The 20,603-nt window shown below is 40.0% G+C and overlaps 1 protein-coding gene across 2 annotated transcripts in view; it reads left to right on the top strand.

Annotated features, from left to right (window-relative positions):
• Nucleotides 1-705: 705 nt before the first annotated feature.
• LOC110315035 (NACHT, LRR and PYD domains-containing protein 9B) overlaps nucleotides 706-20,603 on the top strand; it is a 29,755-nt gene continuing 9,857 nt past the window's right edge. Inside the window, exons 1-4 of one of the 2 annotated variants that reach the window (XM_021189203.1) lie at nucleotides 706-1,040; nucleotides 9,378-10,956; nucleotides 12,748-12,912; nucleotides 14,546-14,710. In XM_021189203.1, the coding sequence (XP_021044862.1) occupies nucleotides 770-1,040; nucleotides 9,378-10,956; nucleotides 12,748-12,912; nucleotides 14,546-14,710 (2,180 nt within the window). In that variant the 5' untranslated portion in view covers nucleotides 706-769. The remainder of the gene's footprint in view (nucleotides 1,041-9,377; nucleotides 10,957-12,747; nucleotides 12,913-14,545; nucleotides 14,711-20,603) is intronic. The other variant, XM_021189204.1, reaches the window with a different exon arrangement.

Below are 20,603 nucleotides of genomic sequence, written 5' to 3'. Positions count from 1 at the left end.
ACCAGTATGAAGTGTCCTTCCTTATCTTTTTTTTGATAACTTTTGGTTGAAAGTTGATTTTATTTGATATTAGAATGGCTACTCCAGCTTGTTTCTTGGGACCGTTTGCTTGGAAATTGTTTTCCGACCTTTTACTCTGAGGTAGTGTCTGCCCTTGTCACTGAGGTGGGTTTCCTGTATGCAACAAAATGCTGGGTCCTATTTACATATCCAATCTGTTAGTCTATATCTTTTTTGGGGAATTGAATCCACTGATGTTAAGAGATATTAAGGAAAAGTGATTGTTACTTCTTGTTATTTTTGTTGTTAGAGGTGGAATTATGTTGTGCTATCTTCTTTTGTGTTTGTTGAAAGATTACTTCTTGCTTTTTCTAGGGTGCAGTTTTCTTCCTTGGGTTGGTGTTTTCCATTGGCTTGGATTTTCAAGATAGGGTTTCTCTGTGTAGCCCTGGCTATCCTGGAACACTCTCTGTAGACCAGGCTGGCCTCGAACTCAGAGATCTCTGGCTTCCTCAGACTACTTTGAGTGCAGGGATTAAAGGTGTGCACCACCAGTGTCTGGCCATTAGTTTTAACACATGCTTCATATAAATTAGAGTGAAAGGGTGAAGGATGAATCCATATATATCCGAAGGAAAGATATTATAATATCAATAACTTTGAGCCTTTTGAAGTTGTTGAGATTTGACACTCATCTAATTATTCAGTTATCACTTAGGTCTTTGTTTTGAAGATTATCAAGCTCTGGAATCTGAGATCACTGTCGAAGATGGCGGACTCATCTGGCTCTGGCTTGCTGAAACCTGTGCTAAAACTGAGTGATGAGGAGTTCCAGAGTTTTAAAGAGCTTCTCAGGAAAGAGCCTGAGAAATTTAATCTCAAACCAATATCCTGGACGAAAATTGAGAATTCTTCCAAAGAAGACCTGGTGACGCTATTGAACACACATTATCCAGGACAGGCATGGAATATGGTATTAAGCCTGTTTCTAAAGGTCAATCGGGAGGACCTCTCAATCATGGCTCAGAAAAAGAGGAGAAGTAAGTGAGAATGGAGAGAAAGGGGAAATGTTGGGAACTGGCCTTGGCTGCTGGCAGGGCATGGAGAAGGGTGGAAACAGGAACAGTGAAGGAAAGGAAGGCTTAGACAAGAAAGTCATTTGTTTCATGGGAGACAGGACGGAGTGGATGCTCATCTCTGAATGGCTTCTCCTACTCTGACAGTCTCTTTCTATTGAAGGCTTTGTTTATGCACAACATCATTCCTTCAGAATTTTTTTTAAACGTACAAACAAACATTAAGCTTCATATTTATTTATTTAATTTAATTTTTAATTTAGTTTTTACATTCCATATTCTATTCCCCACCCCATCCACCCTCCAACTGCTCCATATCCCACACTTCCTCCTCACCCCACCCCACCCTGTCTCCATGTGGATCCCCCCACCCCCTACCCCCCACCCCCACCCCACCTGACCTCTAAACTCCCTGGGGCCTCCAGTCTCTTGAGGGTTAGATGCATCATCTCTGAATGAACAAGGACCTGGAAGTCCTCTACTGTATGAGTGTTGGGGGCCTCGAATCAGCTGGTGTACGCTGCCTGGTTTGTGGTCCAGTGTTTGAGAAGTCGCGGGTGTCCAGATTAATTGAGACTACTGGTCCTCTTACAGGATCACCCTTCTCCTCAGCTTCTTTCAGCCTTCCCTAATTCAACATCAGGGCTCAGCTGCTTCTGTCCATTGGTTGAGTGCAAATCTGCATCTGACTCTCTCAGCTGCTTGTTGGGTCTTTCTGAGGGCAATCATGATACTTCCCTTTTTGTGAATGCTCCATAGCCTCAGTAATATTGTCAGGCCTTGGGCCTCCCTACTTTATTCATTGATTACACAGCTTTTCAAAATACATTTTCTTCTAAAGTCTTCCTTGATTACATAGAATATCAACAGATGAACAAGGCAAGCAAACGGCAATTTTATGAAAACTAAAAATTAACATTATGATAATCAATTTTCTTTTAACTCAATATGGTCTTCCGTAAGATTGATGCTGTAAAGACTTGCAGTTATAGAAATGCTAGACAGGATGACTCTATTTGAATTTGATTCTGTTTCAGTTTGGCACAGAATTAATAGATCTAAAGTTATTTCCTACTACCTGTTCTATCAAACTTGGCTTTCTACAAAAGTTCAATTTCTCTGACACTTACTTAATTCTTCCTTTCCTTCCTCTATATTTCTTTTATGTTTGGCATAAGCCCATTGCCCCTTTTCTTTGATTCTTAAAATATCGTGTAGCCCCTTGCTTAAGCAAAGGGAGTCTATCAGAAAAGTTCTGGTCTAACAAGTCTGTTCAGGAAGGCAGGCAGTTCAGTGACCCAAAGTGCCTTCCTCGGTCATGAACTCCTGTTTTAATATGATTCCTAACTTTCGCACAATTCTGTAAAGAACAAATGAACATCAGGATTCCTAAATCTCCTCACTTTTGCCTTTAGGAAGTTACCAAGGCTTGTCATTAACTGTGTGACCTCTCTTCCTATTCATACAAGTTCTTTAGTTCTGAGACTGAGCAGAAAAGCCTACTGATTCCATTACAGTTTGTCTGCTTCTAAATTTCCCTAAGTTTTCCTTCTTTAGTAATTTTCTCAAATCCTCTGTCTCATACTTGCTAATAACACTCTTTAATTATCTAAATATTTCTTAAGTAACTAATATTTCTTAAGAACAACTCAATTTTCTGTATAACTGTTTATTTTGGGGGAACTTTCATTCATTTCATTCTGGTTTGTACTAGCTTTTTGTTATCCCAGTTCTAGCTTTCAGAGAGTATCCTTTAACAGCAAGAAATATAAGTATAGCCAAAGGTGTGTAGAAAATGTGCACCAAGGGCAGTGGAGGGGTCAACTCAGGTGGTCCAAGCACTGAAACTTTGTCAAACAGAATCTTCAGGACACTTGGCAGTGACAGGGAAAGTTTGCCATCTAGGACCTTCTATTTTAAACTTTCGAATCTCCTATATATTACATCCCAACTGCAATTTCCTCTCCGTCCATTCTCTGATTTCCCCTCCCCTCTCACACACATCTGCTGTTCCTGCATTCATCTTCAGAAACCAGCAGGCCTCCCAAGGACATCTATGGAACACTCAATAATAGTAAGAACAGGCACAAACCCTCATACGGGACTGAATGAGGCGACCCAGCAAGAGAGAAAGTGTCCCAAGAGCATGGGAAAGAGTCAGACACCCCCAACTCTGACTCTTGGGGATCTCACAAAAGCACCAAGCTAACAACTGTAATGTGAAGGTGGTGTCATCATTGAGTGATAGCTCTCCATGTCTGGATATTTGAGAAAGATTTGAAAAAAAGCCATTGAGTATTATATACAAGTCATCAATTAACTGCGGTGACAGAGGGTGTTCTAATGCACATAACAAAAGATATGCAGGATGGATTGTAACTAATAAAGCAGAGTCTAATACTGACATTGTTTACTCTAGCTAGCTAAGAAAATTGTTCTTTTATTTGCTTTTTAAAACGTAGCATTCAAAACAAGTAAGACATCCACCCCCCTCTCTTCCTCTATCTCTCTCCCTTTCCTCCCTCTTTCCCTTTCAATCTTTGAAAATGTTTCACTGTGTAGTTCAGACTTGTCTTGAACTCATGACTTTCTCCTTTAACTTCCCGAGTTCTGTGTTCTCAGGTACCCAGTGCCAGACTCAGCTGCAATGGAATTCTATCGTTTGCTTACTCATTTTGTTAACTAGACATGTGCTATGAATGAATAGATCTTCATCACCTTGTGAATTTCTCAAGACAGTAGAGAAAGACCTCAGATTTGCAACCTTAGAATTTCTCCAGGTGTGGAGCATGTCCAAAACTTCTGGAGGGAGTATTTTATCAACAAATCACTTCACATTTCAGAGGCATCAAAACCATCTCCATGTCCCAATTTGTCTACCTCCTTTGACAGAATTATGGTTTAACAGATGTTGTAAATGACAGAAGTGTCCATCAAAAATCTTCAGCAAAACCACTTGCTTGGTTCAACTGGTCATGAGTTATGCGAATTATTGTCTAGTCAGCAGTAGCAAGATGATCAATGTCACTAAATTGGTTTCCACATAGGGATATAGGTATCTGTTATTTAGGAAGGACCATGTAGATATATATGTATAACTGTATACATATAAGAATAACTGGACATGGTCACTGTATTACTTACTTTTTTGTTGCTGTGATAAAACGCCAAGACCAAAAGCAACTCATGGAAGAACTTATTTTGGCTTATGGTTCCAAAGTGATGAGTCCATTATGGAGAGAGGCATGACAACACATAGGCATGGCAATAGAGCAGGAAGCTAAGATCACACCTCAGCTGCAAGCATGAAACAGAGAGTGAACTGGAAGTGGGATGAAGCTATAAAAGTTTAATGCCTTGTTGGTATTGAATTACTTATTTCCTGCAGTTCCTTGAATGTAGTTTTCCTCCTTGGGTTGGAGTTTTCCTCCAAGTTTTTTTCAGTAGGGCTATATTTGTGGATAAATATTGTTTTAATTTGAATTTGTCTTGAAATATCTTGTTTTTTCCATCTATGGTGATTGAAACTTTTGCTGGGTATAGTAGTCTAGGTTGGCGCCTGCAGTTTGTTAGAGGTTATAAGATATCTATCTGAGGCCTTCTAACTTTGAGAGTCTCTCTTGAGAAATTGGTGTAATTCTGATAGGTCTGCCTTTTTTTTTATGTTACCTGGCCTTTTTCCCCTGCTGCTTTTAGAATTATTTCTCTCTTCTGTATTTTTGTGTTTTGATTATTATGTGACAGGAGGATTTTCTTTTCTAGTTGGTGTGATTTTCAGTCTAATTGGAGTTCTATATGCTTCTTGTATGTTTATAGACATCTCTTTCTTTAGGTTGGGAAAGTTTTCTTCTGTGATTTTGTTGAGAATATTTTCTGGGCCTTGGACCTGGAACTCTACACCTTCTTCTTTTCCTATTACTCATAGATTATGTCTTTATGTGGCATTCCAGATTTCCTGGATGTTTAGTGTCAGGAAGTTTGTAGATTTAATATTTTCTCTGACTGATGTATCTTTCTTTTCCATTTATCTTCTACATCTGAGATTCTCTCTTCCACCTCCTGTATTCTGTTGGTGATGCTTGCATCTGTTATTCTTGTTCTCTTTCCTAGTTTTTCCATATCCAGGATCTCTTTAGTTTGTTTTTTCTTTATTGCTTCTATTTTCACTTTCAGGTCTTGCAGTTTTATTTATATCTCGATGGTTTTGGCCCCGAGATATTATTGTTGTAGTAGATATTGGGATGGAAGTGAACCTTGATGGATCTGGTGTGGGGGATTTCTGATGCTATCCTTGGAATACATGGTTCCAGAAATGCAGTTCTGATTGGTTCAGGAGTCACAAGTCTGATGAAGGTGGGTGAAGAGGTGGCAGAAGAATTGAGGTACTCTTGGAATATCAGGGTGCACAGGGCAGCTTGGCTTGGCCTAAAGGGCTCAGAGATAAGAGATGATGGGAGGGAAAAGCGAAGCTTACATGTATGGCTCAGGATCTGCAGGTCTTAAGAAGATCAGGGGAGAGGTGGCAGGTGAATGTATGTCTCCCTTGGGATAGCAGGTTTCTATGCCAGTTCTGATGGAGGTATGAGAGAGTTGTCAGGAAAATGGAGGTCTCATTCCCTCCCAGTCACCCCCTCCCACAATCCTACCTCTATACCCCCTTCTCTTACCCTCTGAGATGGTGGGTCCTTCATGGGTATTCTTCCACTCTGACACATCAAGCCTTTGTGGGAGTAGGCACATCCTCTTCCAAGTGAGGCCAGAGAAGGTAGCCCAGCTTGAGGAACATATCCCACAGGATAGGCAACAGCTTTTGGGATAGCTTCATTCCAGTTTTGGGGGATCTACATGTAGAATAAGCTGCATATCTGCTACATATGTGCAGGGAGGCCTAGTTCGAGCCCCTGTGTGCTCTTTGGTTGGTGGTTCAGTCTCTGAGAGCCCCAAGAGCCCAGGTTAGTTGATTCTGTTGGTCTTCCTATGAAGTTCCTATCCCCGTGAGAACCACAGTCCTTCCCTGTGCTCTTCCCTAAGTGCCCATTCTCCACGCACCGTTTGGCTATTTGTGTCTGCATCTGTCTGAGTCATTTGCTGGGTGGAACCTCTCAGAAGACAGCCATGCTAGACTCCTCTCTGCAAGCATAAGAGAGTATCATTAATACTGTCATGGATTGGTGCTTGCTGATGTGATGGGTCTCTAGTTGGGCTGGTTATTACTTGACCATTCCCTCAGTCTTTGCTCCAACCCCTGTACCTGCTTATCTGGTCCAAACCACCACAAGCTATGCATTCTAGCTTTTCTTAGTGTTTCTTGACAATATAGCTAGTTTGAGTTCAAAGTGTATTCTGGGATACAAAAGACTGTCTCTAAATACAGGAAAAAAGAAACTTGATTAGAGTAGGACAAATTCTTAAGCTTAAGTTTTTGTTCTCTTTAGGCTACTACACTAGTTGTGCTTACAGGATAGGAGACACTGAGTCAGGGAGCTGGAGCCATCCCTACAAACATGATAGGACTTCTTGTTGCCTTGCTATACATAGGAGTGTATGATCCTCTTTTATTAACCATTCAATCCATTGAATATTTACACTTTTATCATGACTTAAGAAGTCAAATTACATACACGGCACATTCTGTTCCACTCAATTAAAAGCAAGGCTGAATAGATCCCAGAGCCACGGCCATCTGAAGCAGATAGTGTATTCTCTTAGGTTGACTGAGTTAAGTGTCTGTCCTCTGTGGACATGTGTAAACTTTTCATCCCCAAACAAGACTTCCTAGCTGTAGTGATGTCACTGTTTTCAGAATGCTCAAGTTTTTCTTTGGAAAGGTGTCTTGACTGTTGAGAGGCATTATTACTTTGGGTTTTTATCTCCACCAGATGTCAGGATTCCCCCCTTTCAGTGAAGAAACTTTAAAATACAGATGAGACCTATTTTCTGCTTGGGGAGAAAGACAGACAGACAGAGACAGAGAGGCCCAGAGTGAGAACCACAAATAGAGACAGCACACAAAAAAATAAATTTCTTAAATTAAGCACAAGATTTGTATAGTAGAAATGATCTAGACCTTACTGTTTCAACTTAAGGAGCAGTAAAACTTAACCCAATTCCAGTATTTATTCATCCATCCAATCTCACTAAGTCACATAAACTCTTAACATGTAACGTTTACATTTGCTATTTTAGCTTTATTTTACATTATATTTATGTGTGTGTCAACATGTGGTTGTGTTTCCAGGAGTGTAGGTTCCTCTAGGTCAGAGGATTTAGATCCCCTGGAGCTGGAACTGCAGGCATTTGTGGGCCACTTGATGTGGGTACTGGGAACTGAACTCGGGTCCTTTGCAAAAGCAGTATGTAGTCTTAACCTGTGAGCTACTTCTCCAACCCACATTTACGTAGTTACTGATTTGTGTGGGTGTACAATGGAGTGCATGTGGAGATCAGAGGACAACTTGTTGGAGTTGCATGTTGGTCCAGTGTGCCCCTGTCCATTAAAACATATTTGCAGCCCCAAACCAACATTTTATTATGTGGAAACATAGGACATCCTTTTTTTCAAAACAGAACAAAAAAGTAATAGATTTAAAATTCCATGCAAATACAAATTTTCTGTTTTGAAAAGATATTTGAGTATTTATATTAAAGATATTTGAACAATTATATGAGTATTTTGCTTATACCTATGAAATATGCTCCACATGCAAGCAATGCCTGCGGTGGCCAGAAGAGGGCAGGAATCCCTAGAGCTGAATTTAACAGTTGTCAGAAGCAACGTCTGTGCTGGGAACTGAACCCAGATCCTCTGGGAGAATAGCACGTTCTCTTAACTTCCTGAACATCTCGGACACACCAATCACTGATGCAATTGCCAGTAAATCCCAGAGAAGACTGTAGGCTCCTGTCCTCCGAAAGCATGGTACAGAAGAAACTCATGAGGAAGTATTCAAGTGTGTTACTGTTCATATGCTGGCTGCATGCTAACTTCTTCATAAATAACCAGAGAAAGAAACGCCTTCTCTCAGACTTCTTTGACTGAGGACATTGATCTAGAATACATTAAATAACATATCTAAAACTATGAGATGCATACAATTTAATCCAGGGCAACCTGACACCCTGATCAGGATTCTTACCCATAGACTTAAAACCCTATAGTTCCCAAGTTGGAGTCACTGCATTTTTACCCGAAGTAAATCTTGCTGTGACTGAGCATAGAATTATAAACATATTTATCAAATTGAAAAATTATAAATAGAAGGATTCTTAGATGCCTTACTGGAGATAGGAAAGTTTTAAACTGAATAGCAACATTCTGAGTCCTAACTCATAAAGTCATTTACAAGTGAAGTACTTACAGATTTCTCCTGGGAGGTACCATGCCCTTAGCAAATTTGTAATGCAACAAATATCCAGAACTCAGCCTTTACTGTAGCTGTTGCTCAAAGGCGAATGACCAGTTTGGTCATAATGCTTTATAGGCAATATATCAAATATATTATAACCCCAGGTATGGGGAAACAACCAACTGAGAGTCTGGGTTTTAGGACCTAAGTTGGGTACCAAGGAGATATGTGCTGAGTTAATTTTCTTTTAAAAAATTTATTTATTTATTTATTTATTTATTTATTTATTTTGTATATGAGTACACTGTAGTTGTCTACAGCAGAAGAGGGCATCAGATCCCATTACAGGTGGTTGTTAGCCACCATGTGGTTGCTGGGAATTGAACTCAGGACCTCTGAAAGAGCAGTCAGTGCTCTTAACCGCTGAGCCATTTCTCCAGCTCCTGAGTTCATTTTCTACGTGAATTAAAGCATGTAAGAGCAGGAGTATTCTAGGGAAGGTGAATGTAAAATGTATTGGCATTATAGATTTTTGAAGAGAAGGGGCCCTACATATGGGACACAGTATTCACACACTGCCTTTAGCAGTGAGTTCCCACTTCTTTTCACAAGCGTGGAAAGTGTTTCATGCAATATTTTTCTCTATCTAGAGGTGTGGTCGTAGAAAACTGGTTGGTTGATTGGGGTTAGGATGGGACCCTAACCATGCTTTGTTTGTGGTGTCATAAGAAAGGAAAACCTATATCAGGTGCCCGCGAAGGAGATGGGAATTTGTTGTAGGGGAAAAGGTAGGTGGCTCTCCACCCTTTTGTTTCTCCGCAGGAACAATGGCCTTGCTGGTGATGCAGATGTGTAGGTCATTCATTAGGCATGTATATATTTAAGAAATACTGTAATTCATTCTTGGGAGTATTCTATTCCTAATTGTCCTGTATTCTGATTTCATCCCACTCAGATAAACAAACTAAATACAAAAAATTTATGAAGACTACATTTCAAAGGATATGGACATTGGAGACCAACACTCATATACCTGATAGAAAGTACCATGAAATTGTAGAAGTCCAGTACAGAGCATTGCAGGAAATATTTGATTCTGAGTCAGAACCAGTCACTGCAGTTGTAGCGGGTACAACAGGAGAAGGAAAAACCACTTTCTTAAGAAAAGCAATGTTGGATTGGGCATCAGGAGTTTTATTTCAGAACCGGTTTCAGTATGTTTTCTTCTTCTCTGTCTTCTCACTTAACAATACCACAGAGTTAAGCTTAGCTGAGCTTATCTCAAGTAAGTTGCCTGAGTCTTCAGAGACACTGGATGACATTTTATCTGATCCAAAAAGAATCTTGTTTATCCTGGATGGATTTGATTACCTGAAATTTGACTTGGAACTCAGGACAAACTTGTGCAATGACTGGAGGAAGAGGCTGCCAACACAAATCATCTTGAGTAGTTTGCTACAGAAAATAATGCTTCCAGGATGTTCTCTGCTTCTTGAATTGGGACAAGTAAGTTTACCAAAAATCCGTCATTTGCTGCAGTATCCAAGGATGATAACTATGCAAGGATTCTCCGAGCAGTCTGTAGAGTTCTATTGTATATCCTTCTTCAATAACCAGAGAGGCATAGTAGTAACTGAGAATTTAAGGAATAATGAATTACTCCATTTATGCAGCAATCCTTATCTATGCTGGATGTTCTGTAATTGTTTAAAGTGGCAATTTGACAGGGAGGAGGAAGGGTACTTTATGGCTAAAACAGATGCAACTTTCTTCACAAACTTTATGGTTAGTGCATTCAAATCAACATATGCCCATAGTATTTATAAACAGAACAGAGCCCAATTAAAGACCCTGTGTACCTTGGCTGTAGAAGGAATGTGGAAACAGTTGTTTGTTTTCAACTCTGAAGATCTCAGGAGGAATGGGATATCTGACTCAGATAAGGCAGTATGGCTGAGGATTCAATTTCTCCGGAATCATGATAACGATACTGTGTTTTATCATCCTACACTTCAGTCATATTTTGCTGCCATGTTCTATTTCCTCAGACAAGACAAAGACACATATGTCCCAGTCATTGGAAGCATATCTCAACTTCTAGGAACCATGTATGCTCGTGGCCAGACCCACTGGTTCCAGACAGGCACATTTTTGTTTGGACTCATCAATGGACAAGTCGCCTCCTTGTTCCAACCATGCTTTGGCTTTCTACGATCCATATATGTAAGACAGGAAATCATTAGGTACTTTAAGTGTCTCGGTCAACAACAGTGCAGTGAGAAACTGGAAAGACCCCAGAATTTGTTCTCCTGTCTGCATGACAGCCAGGAGGAAAGATTTGTAAGACAAGTGATGGATCTATTTGAAGAAATTACCATTGATATTAATAGTTCAGATGCATTGTTAGTGACTGCCTACGCTCTGCCGAAATCCTCCAAATTAAAGAAACTTCACCTGCATATACATAAGACAGTTTTTTCAGAAATCTGTTACCCAGAATATTGTAAAACAAGAGTCTCTATGGGCAAAAGACGGTGAGTACACCTCTGAACCTTGTCTACTGTTGTTCAATATTTGCCTTAGTGTTAAGTGCATTATTTTATAGATGTGTCCATGCTGTATCCACATAAATTCATAATGAATCCAGAGGGAGATGTGTGTGGGGGGCCTTTCTATATTGTTCTCTGCCTTAATTCCTTGGGAAAGTCTCTCACCATCTTGATCAGGCAAACTGGTCAGGGAGATACTGTTTCCATTTTCTAATGCTGGGCCAACAGCCTCAAGCAATCATGTCCACCTTTCAGTGTCAGCACTATGGATCTGAACTCGGGTTCTCTTACCTATCGATCCCTCCTCCTAGTATGGTAAAGTTCTTTTATGCCTATACTCGATTGTGTAGATGACACAGTCAGAAAAGCTTTCTGTTGGGTTTTCACATTGTTGTTTGGAGCTGTGTGGCTCTGAACAGCCATGTCTTGACTCCCTCCATTCACACAAAGAAAAAAAAATTGTCACAGGGCCAATATGAGGTGGAAATGTGTGCAACTTCATTGCAGTGCTTCAAGCTTGCCTTCATCCATAGTAGGTTTAGGGTGTCCTGGTGATTACATTGAGTGGGTGGTTATACTAAATTGCTCTAGTTGACACGTCTCACATCTAATTAAGGTCGCTAGTTCCTACAAATGTGGTCTTTCAAATGTGTAAGTCTTTGACTGGACATACTAAGTCGTTCCCCCAGGACTCCCAAATACCTTCCCTAATTCACATAGAAATCATGTTTTGTCACTAAAACAAGAGGCACTAGAGAACCGAATAAAGTTGGATGCCTTCAGCAGTGAATCACAGATAGTGATAGTGAATCCTGAAGAGATTCAGTTCTAGTTTATCTCCTCTCAGGCCATGCCTCTTTATTACATTTTTTTCAGTGCATTGATTTGTATTTCATTCCTATATATAGAACATTCTGGTTACTCTCACTTTCTGTTCAGTTCTGTTTCCCTTCTACCTCATCACCCGACTTCTTTACAAGTTCCTTTCTCACATTGACATCTTTTTGTTTTGTCAGCTATGGCGCTTAACTAGAGTTAAACCCAGTGTGCCTAAGGGTTTGGAACTGAGCATTTGACCCCGGTAGGCTCACTTGTGGAAACAAACTTAAAGATGACTACTCCTCCCTCAGAAGCCAATGGTTAAACTGGAAGGGGAAGATCTGTGTGACCCTCTTCTCAATTTATTATTGGCTGGTATCAGGCCTGGTCTTTTACAGGACAATTAAGGCATCCATAGATGCTGTGGATCAAGACTTCAATGTCTATACCGTGGCCTGAAGATGGCATTTTGTATCCCCCAGTGTTCTCTCTCCTCCCCGTTCTCCCCCTCCTCCTCTCTTTCCCTCTTCTCCCTTCACCTTGTTCCTCTCCTCTCCTTTCTTTAAAAAAGATTTATTTTCTTTAATATATATGAGTGTCTTGCCTGCATGTATGTTTATGTACTTTGTGAGTACAGTGCCTGTGCAGCCCAGAAGAGGCCATTTGATCCTCTGGGACTTTAGTTACAGATGGTTGTGTGCTTCCACATGGATTCTGGGAATCAAACTTGTGACCTTTGCAAGAGCATGAAGTTGTCTTAACCTCTTAGGCATTTCCTGCCCCAGGGTCACTTTGTTAACCACTGTGCTGTATTGATCCATTTTATTTGTATAAACTTCTCCCAGTTTCAATGGTAACTCCCAGATTTGAGGGAGTTGGGAGTGATCTGCCTATTTGGAAGAATGTCTTTAGTTGAATTTAGCCATTAGAGAATAATGATGTGTTATCTCACTGCAGAAATCCAGCCGCATATTGGAAAACGTTATGTGGCATTTTCTACAACTTACATGTGTTGGATCTGGACAGCTGTCAGTTCAATAAAAAGGCCATAGAGGACCTCTGTAATTTGATGTCTCCATCTCCTACGGTGCCTCTGACTGCTTTTAAGCTCCAAAGCGTGTCGTAAGTTTAATAGTCACCCATCATTTAAGTAGACAGAAGAAATTCCCTCCTTTCAGGAGAAGACTAAAGCATGAATAGATGCAGAACTAAAATTCAAGAATAGTAAATACAATAGTACCCAAGAGTCACATATTTGAAGTTTTCTGTGACACACACACACACACACACACACAGAGATTTATGTATAGTTTAAAAGCCTATACATCTAGTGTGTGTGTGAGTGTGCACTCACACACGTGCACGCCAAAATAGCACTCAACAAGGACTGACTACATTCTCGAGACTACAATGAATGTTAATTAAAATCTATTTTAAAATTATTTTCAATTGTGAATATGTATGTGTGCATCTGAATTTGGGTTCTTTGGCGCTAGAATTATATATGCAGTTGTGAGCTTCCTGTCAATCTGTACTGGGAAATGAATTCTGGTTCTTTGCAAGAGCAGTATGTACTGTTAACCACTGAACCATCTGTCCAGCCCAATGTTAATCTCTAACTCATCATGATGATATCTATTTGTTATCATGAGGAAACATAGCCTGGAATAAGTCTGCTTACATTTTTCCCACCTTGAATGGGGAATGAATACTAAAAGAAAAAAAATCTAATTTTCTTAAAAGTCTGGAATGCACTCTATGACCATTATAGATTGTGATGCCATAAAAAACATTAATGCTTAAGAAGCCAGGTGATGGTGGCACATCTTTAATTCCAACAGTATGGAGGCAGAGGCAAGGAGATCTCTGAGCTTTGAAGGCAGCCTGGTCTACAGAATAAGTTTCAGGACAACCAGGCCTACATAGTAAAATCTTGTCTCAAAAAAAAAAAAAAAAAAAAAACCAAGCAAAAACGGAAAAAAAAACAACCAGCAAACCATTAGTACTTAAAGAGAAATGGACCCTTTACTTGGGAGACACAGCTAGAAACATTAATACAAACACAAGCATCTGTGCTCTACATAAGGCATAATTCTGGTTTGCTTTCAGTTGCACTGAAAATACCATGGCCAAAGGCAGCCTGGGGAAGAAAAGTGCATATTTCATCTTTTTACCACTCCTTGGTCATAATGCATCAACAAAGGCGGTCAGGGCAGGAACCTGAAGGCAGGAGGTGAAGCAGAGAATATAAAGAAAATGCTGTGTGCTGGCTGGTCTCCCCTTGACCTGCCTCTACAATCTTTCTTATTCAGATAAGACCAACCTTCTCAGGGGAAATTGCCCCATCAGAGTGGCATTGCTACACTGATTTGTGATGAATAAAATGCCCATAGGTATATCCTTCTGACGGAGGCAATTCCTCAATTCAGGTTCCCATTTCCCAGATAATGTCAAGTTGGCAACTTCAATAAGCTGGGACAAGGCTATGTCCAGAGTTTAATATGAGGGTAAGTATGAGCCTACTTAGAATGTTCTAGAAGTTATACAGATGTGGAAAATATGACAAAGGGGAGAGATCTGAGTGGCTTGAGTCTTAGTGCTTCTCAGTGGTTAGAGATAACCAGTGAGAGTTTATGAGGTATCCAGGATGCCCAACCACAGCGTGTAAGACAAATCCGGGAGAGGGTGTATGCAAGTTGATCGGTCATGTACCCACACATCCTGGTGTAATGTGACATTTGGCCTTATTCTGCAGGTGTTCTTTCATGACTGACTATGGAGATGGTTCATTATTTTACACCCTTCTTCATCTACCTCACCTGAAATACCTGAATCTGTATGGCACTCATCTCTCCAATGATGCGATTGAGTATCTGTGCTCTGCTATGAGATGCTCAACATGCAAAGTGGGGGAGCTGCTGTAAGTCGATGCATTGTCCACACTCAGGAGTTTCTTTACAGTGGTTTTTTTCCCCACAGATCTGGCAAATTTAATATTTCAAGCACATTTAAGTAAGTCAAAGAAAAGATAGATAGTAAACGCGATACCACAACAAAAAATAGTACAGCAAATGCAAGTGAAAATATAGCACTACACGTGTCTCAATTATGAACAATTCTGTAAAATCTTGACAAACTCTAAACATTGAATATTGGTTTTATGAAACTGAACTTGAATATAAAACATAAATAATGTTGACAAAAATAGTATTACTGAGGTTGTAGATATGCCAATTGCATCAGTCTTATTTAGTAATGTTCACGGGTATGACATTATTACACTATATCTAATTGTCCCATATATATATATATATATATATATATATATATATATATATATATATATATTTTTTTTTTCTATGTATGTCCACTGATATATATGATATATATGTATGCATATATAATCAGAAAATGAGATATAGCATAATAATTTCATGTTTTAAATATATTTTCTACATGGATTAAATTCATCTGCCATAACTCAATATATCATATTTGCATGTGAAAATATGTAATATTTAGAATATTGTTTAGAAATGTGGGATCAAATTTAAGAGTCAATTGAAAAAGAGGGTTATAATACTAGCTTCTCAGAAGACTGGGGTAGGCAAATTGCAAATTTAACATCTGCTTGGTCTACATAGTATTAAGTTCAATGACAGCCTGAACAATTTAGCACATCCTTGTCTGCAGTTAGAAAGTCAACTTTTCTTCTTCTTTGTCATCTTCTCCTTCCTCCTCCTCTTCTTCCTCCTTTTCCTCTTCCTCCTCCTCCTCCTCGTCTTCTTCCTCCTCCTCCTCCTCTTCCTCTCCTCCTTCTCCTCCTCCTCTTCCTCCTCCTCCTCCTCCTCTTTTATTGGTTATTTCATTTATTTACATTTCAAATGTTGTCCCCCTTCCCTGTTTTCCCTCCACAAACCACGATCCCATCCCCCCTCACCTTTGCCTCTACGAGGGTGCACCCACATCCCCTTATGTTGTGGTCTCAAGCCTCCACAGAATCAAGGACCTCCCGTCCCATTGATGCCAGATGAGGCAATCCTCTGCTACATACGTAGTTGGAGCCACGGGTCCCTCTTTGGCTGGTGGTTCAGTCCCTGGGCACTCTGGGTGGTCAGTTTAGTTGATATTGTTCTTCCTATGGTTTGCAATCCTCTTAAGCTTCTTCAGTCCTTCCCCTTATTCTTCCATTGGGGTCCCTGGGCTCAGTCCAATGGTTGGCTATGATCTGCATTGGTCAGGTGCTGGCAGAACCTCACAGGGAAAGCTATACCAGGCTCCTGTCAGCAAGTGCATCTTGGCATCAGCAATAGACTTGGTATCTGCAGATGGGATGGATCCCTAGGTGGGGCAGTCTCTGGATGGCCTTTTCTTTAGCCTCTGCTCCATTTTTTTGTCCCTGCATTTCCTTTAGATAGGACTAAATCCAGGTTAAATTTTTGGAGACGGGTGAGTGGACCCATCCCTCAATTGGGGGCCATGCCTATCTACTGGACATGGTCTCTACAGTTTCTATCTCCCCTTTGTTGGGTATTTCATCTAATGTCCTTCCCTGTTGGGTCCTGGAAGCCTCTTGCTTTCCTGGCATCTGCAACTTTCTAGTGACTACCCCCAGTTCTTCATCCCCCACTGCTACATATTTTTGTTCAATTTCCTGACCCTCTGTACTTCTGTCTTATCTCTTCCCATACCTGATCTGCCTCCCCCTTTTCTCTCCCTCTCCTTTCTCCCTCCCAGGTACCTCCCTCCCTTTACCTCCTGTGATTATGTTGTTCTCCCTTCTAAGTAGAATTAAAGCATCCACACGTTGTTCTTCCTTCTTCTTAAGCTTCATACGGTCTGTGAATTGTACCATGGGTATTCTGAGCTAATATCCACTTATCAGTGAGTACATACCATGTGTGGTTTTTTTTTTGTTGTTGTTTTTGGGTTACCTCACTCAGTATGATATTTTCTACTTCTGTCCATCTGCCTAAGAATTTCATGAAGTCATTGTTTTTAATAGTTGAGCAGTATTTCATTGTGTAAATGTACCACATTTTCTGTATCCATTCTTCTGTTGAGGGCCATCTGGGTTGTTTCCAGCTTCTGGCTATTATAAATAAGGCTGCTATGAACATAGTGGAGCATCTTTTGGATATATGCACAGGAGCGGTATAGTTGGGTCTTCAGGTAAAACTATTTACAAGTTTTTAAGGAACCACCAGATTGATTTCCAGAGTGGTTGTACCAGCTTCCAATCTCACCAGCAATGGAAGAGTGTTCCTCTTTCTCCACATCCTCGCCAGTATCTTCTGTCACCTGAGTTTTGTAACTTAGCCATTCTGACTGGTGTGAGGTGGAAACTCAGGAGGGTCATTTTGATTTGCATTTCCCTGATGATTAAGGATGTTGAACATTTCTTTAAATGCGTCTTAGCCATTTGAAATTCCTCAGTTGAGAATTCTTTGTTTAGCTCTGTATTCCATTTTTAATAGGGACATTTGGTTCTCTGGAGTCTAATTTCTTGAGTTTTTAAAAATATATATTGGATAGTAGCCCTCTATCAGATACAGGGTTGGTAAAGACCCTTTTTAGATCTGTAGGTTGCCGTTTTGTCCTATTGACAGAATCCTTTGCCTTACAGAAGCTTTCAATGTTATGAGATCCCATTTGTTAATAGTTGATCTTACTGGCTGAGCCATTAGTGTTCTGTTCAGGAAATTTCCCCCTGTGCTGATATGTTTGAGGCTCTTTCCCACTTTCTCTTCGACTAGTTTCAGTGTCTCTGGTTTTATGTGGAGGTCCTTGATCCACTTAGATTTGAGCTTTGTACAAGGAGATAAGAATGGGTCAATTTGCATTCTTTTATAGAAAGCCAAATTTTTTCAAACTTACATGGGATTTTATATTTTCACTATCAAATATATTTTATGACTTACTCATTACCACAAACAATAATCCCATAACAAACAAATAAACAAAAATGTTATAACTGGTACTCATCACCTGCATTCAGTTCTCCCTCATTCTCTAGTATTTATACTTTCTTGCTCTTTATTTTCATGGGCATGTATTATTTGTTAGATTCCATATATGAAGAAGAAAGTGAGCCTTTTTCTAAACTTGTATGATCTTGCTTAATAGTATACATTCTAGGTTCACCCATTTCCTGATAATTTTTCTTATATTTTTCTTTAGTGTTTAAATAGTATTCATAGGTACATACCAAATATTCAAATTTTCATTATCCAGTAAACTCTCCTATTTCCTGAGGTTGCCTGTTTCCATTCTTTCTGCTGGCCCTTAGGGCTTCAGTTCTTTTCCCTCACCCAATACCAGATCAGGTTCTCCTCTCCTCTCCACTCCCTTCTCCCCATCCTCCTTCCCTCCTAGGTCCCTCCTCCCTCCCCACTTGATTGCTTGCTTCTCTCTCCCATGTGGGACTGAGGCATCCTCTCTTGGAGAAAGCCAAATTTTTAAAAATCATTTTGTATGCTTAACCTTCAAAGTTTACTTTGCATTAGCACATGTTGCACAAAATTAATTTCATTTTGACCATTTCTTTTTCTCTTTGTTTACATACATGCATATGTGCAGGTACCTATTCTCAGGTGCCTTCAAAAGTTGGGAGAGAGCATCAGGTCTCCTGGAGCTAGAATTATATGCAGTGGTGAGCTACCGGTGTCTGGTATTGAACTCTAGTCCTTCATTGAAGCAGCAAGTGTTAACTGCTGAGCCATATCTCTAGCTCCAACATTTGGACATTTTCAGCCCTGTTTACAATGTGCTTGTGACATATTCATTTATGTTCTGTTGGTACCCATTCCCTTCTTTAAAAATTCCCCTTGTTTTTTTGATGACTTTTTTTTCTAATGGTTTGAATACCAACATAACAGCATATCTGGATTTTATTTGTTTTGTTTTGTTTTGTTTTGTTTTGTTTTTTTGTTTTGAGACAAGGTTTCTCTATGTAGCTCTGGCTGTTCTGGAACTTGCTCTGTAGACCAGGCTGGCCTCCAGTGCACAGAGGTCTCCTGCCTCTGCCTCCCAAGTGCTGGGAGCACCACTGCCAGTCTTGGTTTTTTATTTTATTTTATTTAATTTATTTATTTTTAAGGTTTATTTTATTGTATATGAGTACACTGTAGCTGTCTTCAGACACACCAGAAGAGGGCATCAGATTCCATTACAGATGGTTGTAAGACACCATGTAGTTGCTGAGAATTGAACTCAGGCCCTCTACAAGAGCAGTCAGTGCTCTTAACCTCTGAGCCATCTCCCTAGTCCCATATCTGGATTTTTATCATATTTATTTATTTAGTGTGCAAGACAGGGTCCTCATAATACTCAGAGGTCAACTTGCAGAGGTGCCTTGTAAACACCTAACAGCACAGAAACAACCTGTATATAAAACATGGCTTTTGACAGGAGGCTAGAGAAGAAAAATAGGAGGCAGCCGCACAATCGGGCTATGTGGAAATGGCATGAGAATGAAAAGTTGGCAGGATACAATGGTCTGATATTTGTAAGCAACATGACAACTCTGATGTGCATTTAAGACCATTGGCATTTGTGATATGGTGGCTTATGATAGGCAGTGTGCAGTTTGGATTTTTTTTCTCCAGCTGTGTAATGGAATTACACATGTTTGTAATTTCATGAGTGCTTAGTGGGGGTAACAAAACCATTTTCTCTGATGGTTAGACTGTTGCCTTGTTGCCAGACAAGTAGCTTATAACCTTTTGATGGTTTCCAGGTGACAGGATGAACTTTTATTCTAATGAGGTGATCTTTGGTGGGCATAGTGGCCAGTCCCCAGAAGAACCAAATTAGCACCATTTTCTGTAACTATCATTCTTATCCCCAATCCTCAGCAAAAAGTTCAATTTGGTGTTAGCCAATCATGCTTACATGGTAAAGCCCGAGTTAAAAAAAATCCTCAAAAGTTCAGGGTTTTTTTTTTACGCTGCTTAGCATTAACTGTCAACTTGACCTAAAGTCGACTGTCTTAGTTCAGTAATTGTCTTTATTAGGTTGGTATTTTGGCATATTGCTGAGGGAATATCTTGATTTTAATTGATATAAAAGGGCACAGTCTATGGTGAGTAATCATGGCTCACTGGGTCACTGGGCAGGTGGCTCTGGTCTTTATAAGAGGCTAACTAGAGAATTATGAACCAGCAAGCAGCTCTTTCATGAGGGTTCATGCTCTGACTTCCTCAGTGGCGCTGGGACCTGGAAGTTGTAAACAAAACCATTTCTATTTGCTTTGGTCAGAATGAGTGTTTTATCACAGTGATGGAATGAAACGAGAGCAGGGGTCTTCTAATTTGGCAAATATATCCATGTGGAACACTCTACATCCATGAGGCAAATGTTCTTGTACTTGGAATCCTTCCAGGTCTTTTCCATGTACATGATCTCTCTGATTCTATTATCCTTATCATATTCTTTGAATATACTAAACTGTCAAGTGAGAGATCAAAACTGTCAAGCTTTATGACCTCCTCAGAAAGTTAAACACAAGAAGTAGGATGTAAGAATATCAATCTGTCAGCAAGTTCTTGTTGGCATCTACAATAGTGGCTGGTTTTGGTGGTTGTTTATGGGATGGATCCCCAGGTGGAGTAGTCTCTGGATGGTCATTCCTTCAGACTCTGCTTCACACTTTGTCTCTGTAACTCCTTCTGTGAGTATTTTGTTCCCTCTTCTAAGGAGGATTGAAGTCTCCATACTTTGGTCTTCCCTCTTCTTGAGTTTCATGTGTTTTGCAAATTGTATCTTGGGTATTTTGAGCTTCTGGGCTAATGTCCACTTATCAGTGAGTGCAT

This window comes from Mus pahari, unplaced genomic scaffold, assembly GCF_900095145.1.
Source record: "Mus pahari unplaced genomic scaffold, PAHARI_EIJ_v1.1 scaffold_6396_1, whole genome shotgun sequence".
Classification (NCBI taxonomy): Eukaryota; Metazoa; Chordata; class Mammalia; order Rodentia; family Muridae; genus Mus; species Mus pahari.
Note: the sequence above shows the minus strand (reverse complement) of the source record. Positions and strands in the feature narration are given on the sequence as shown.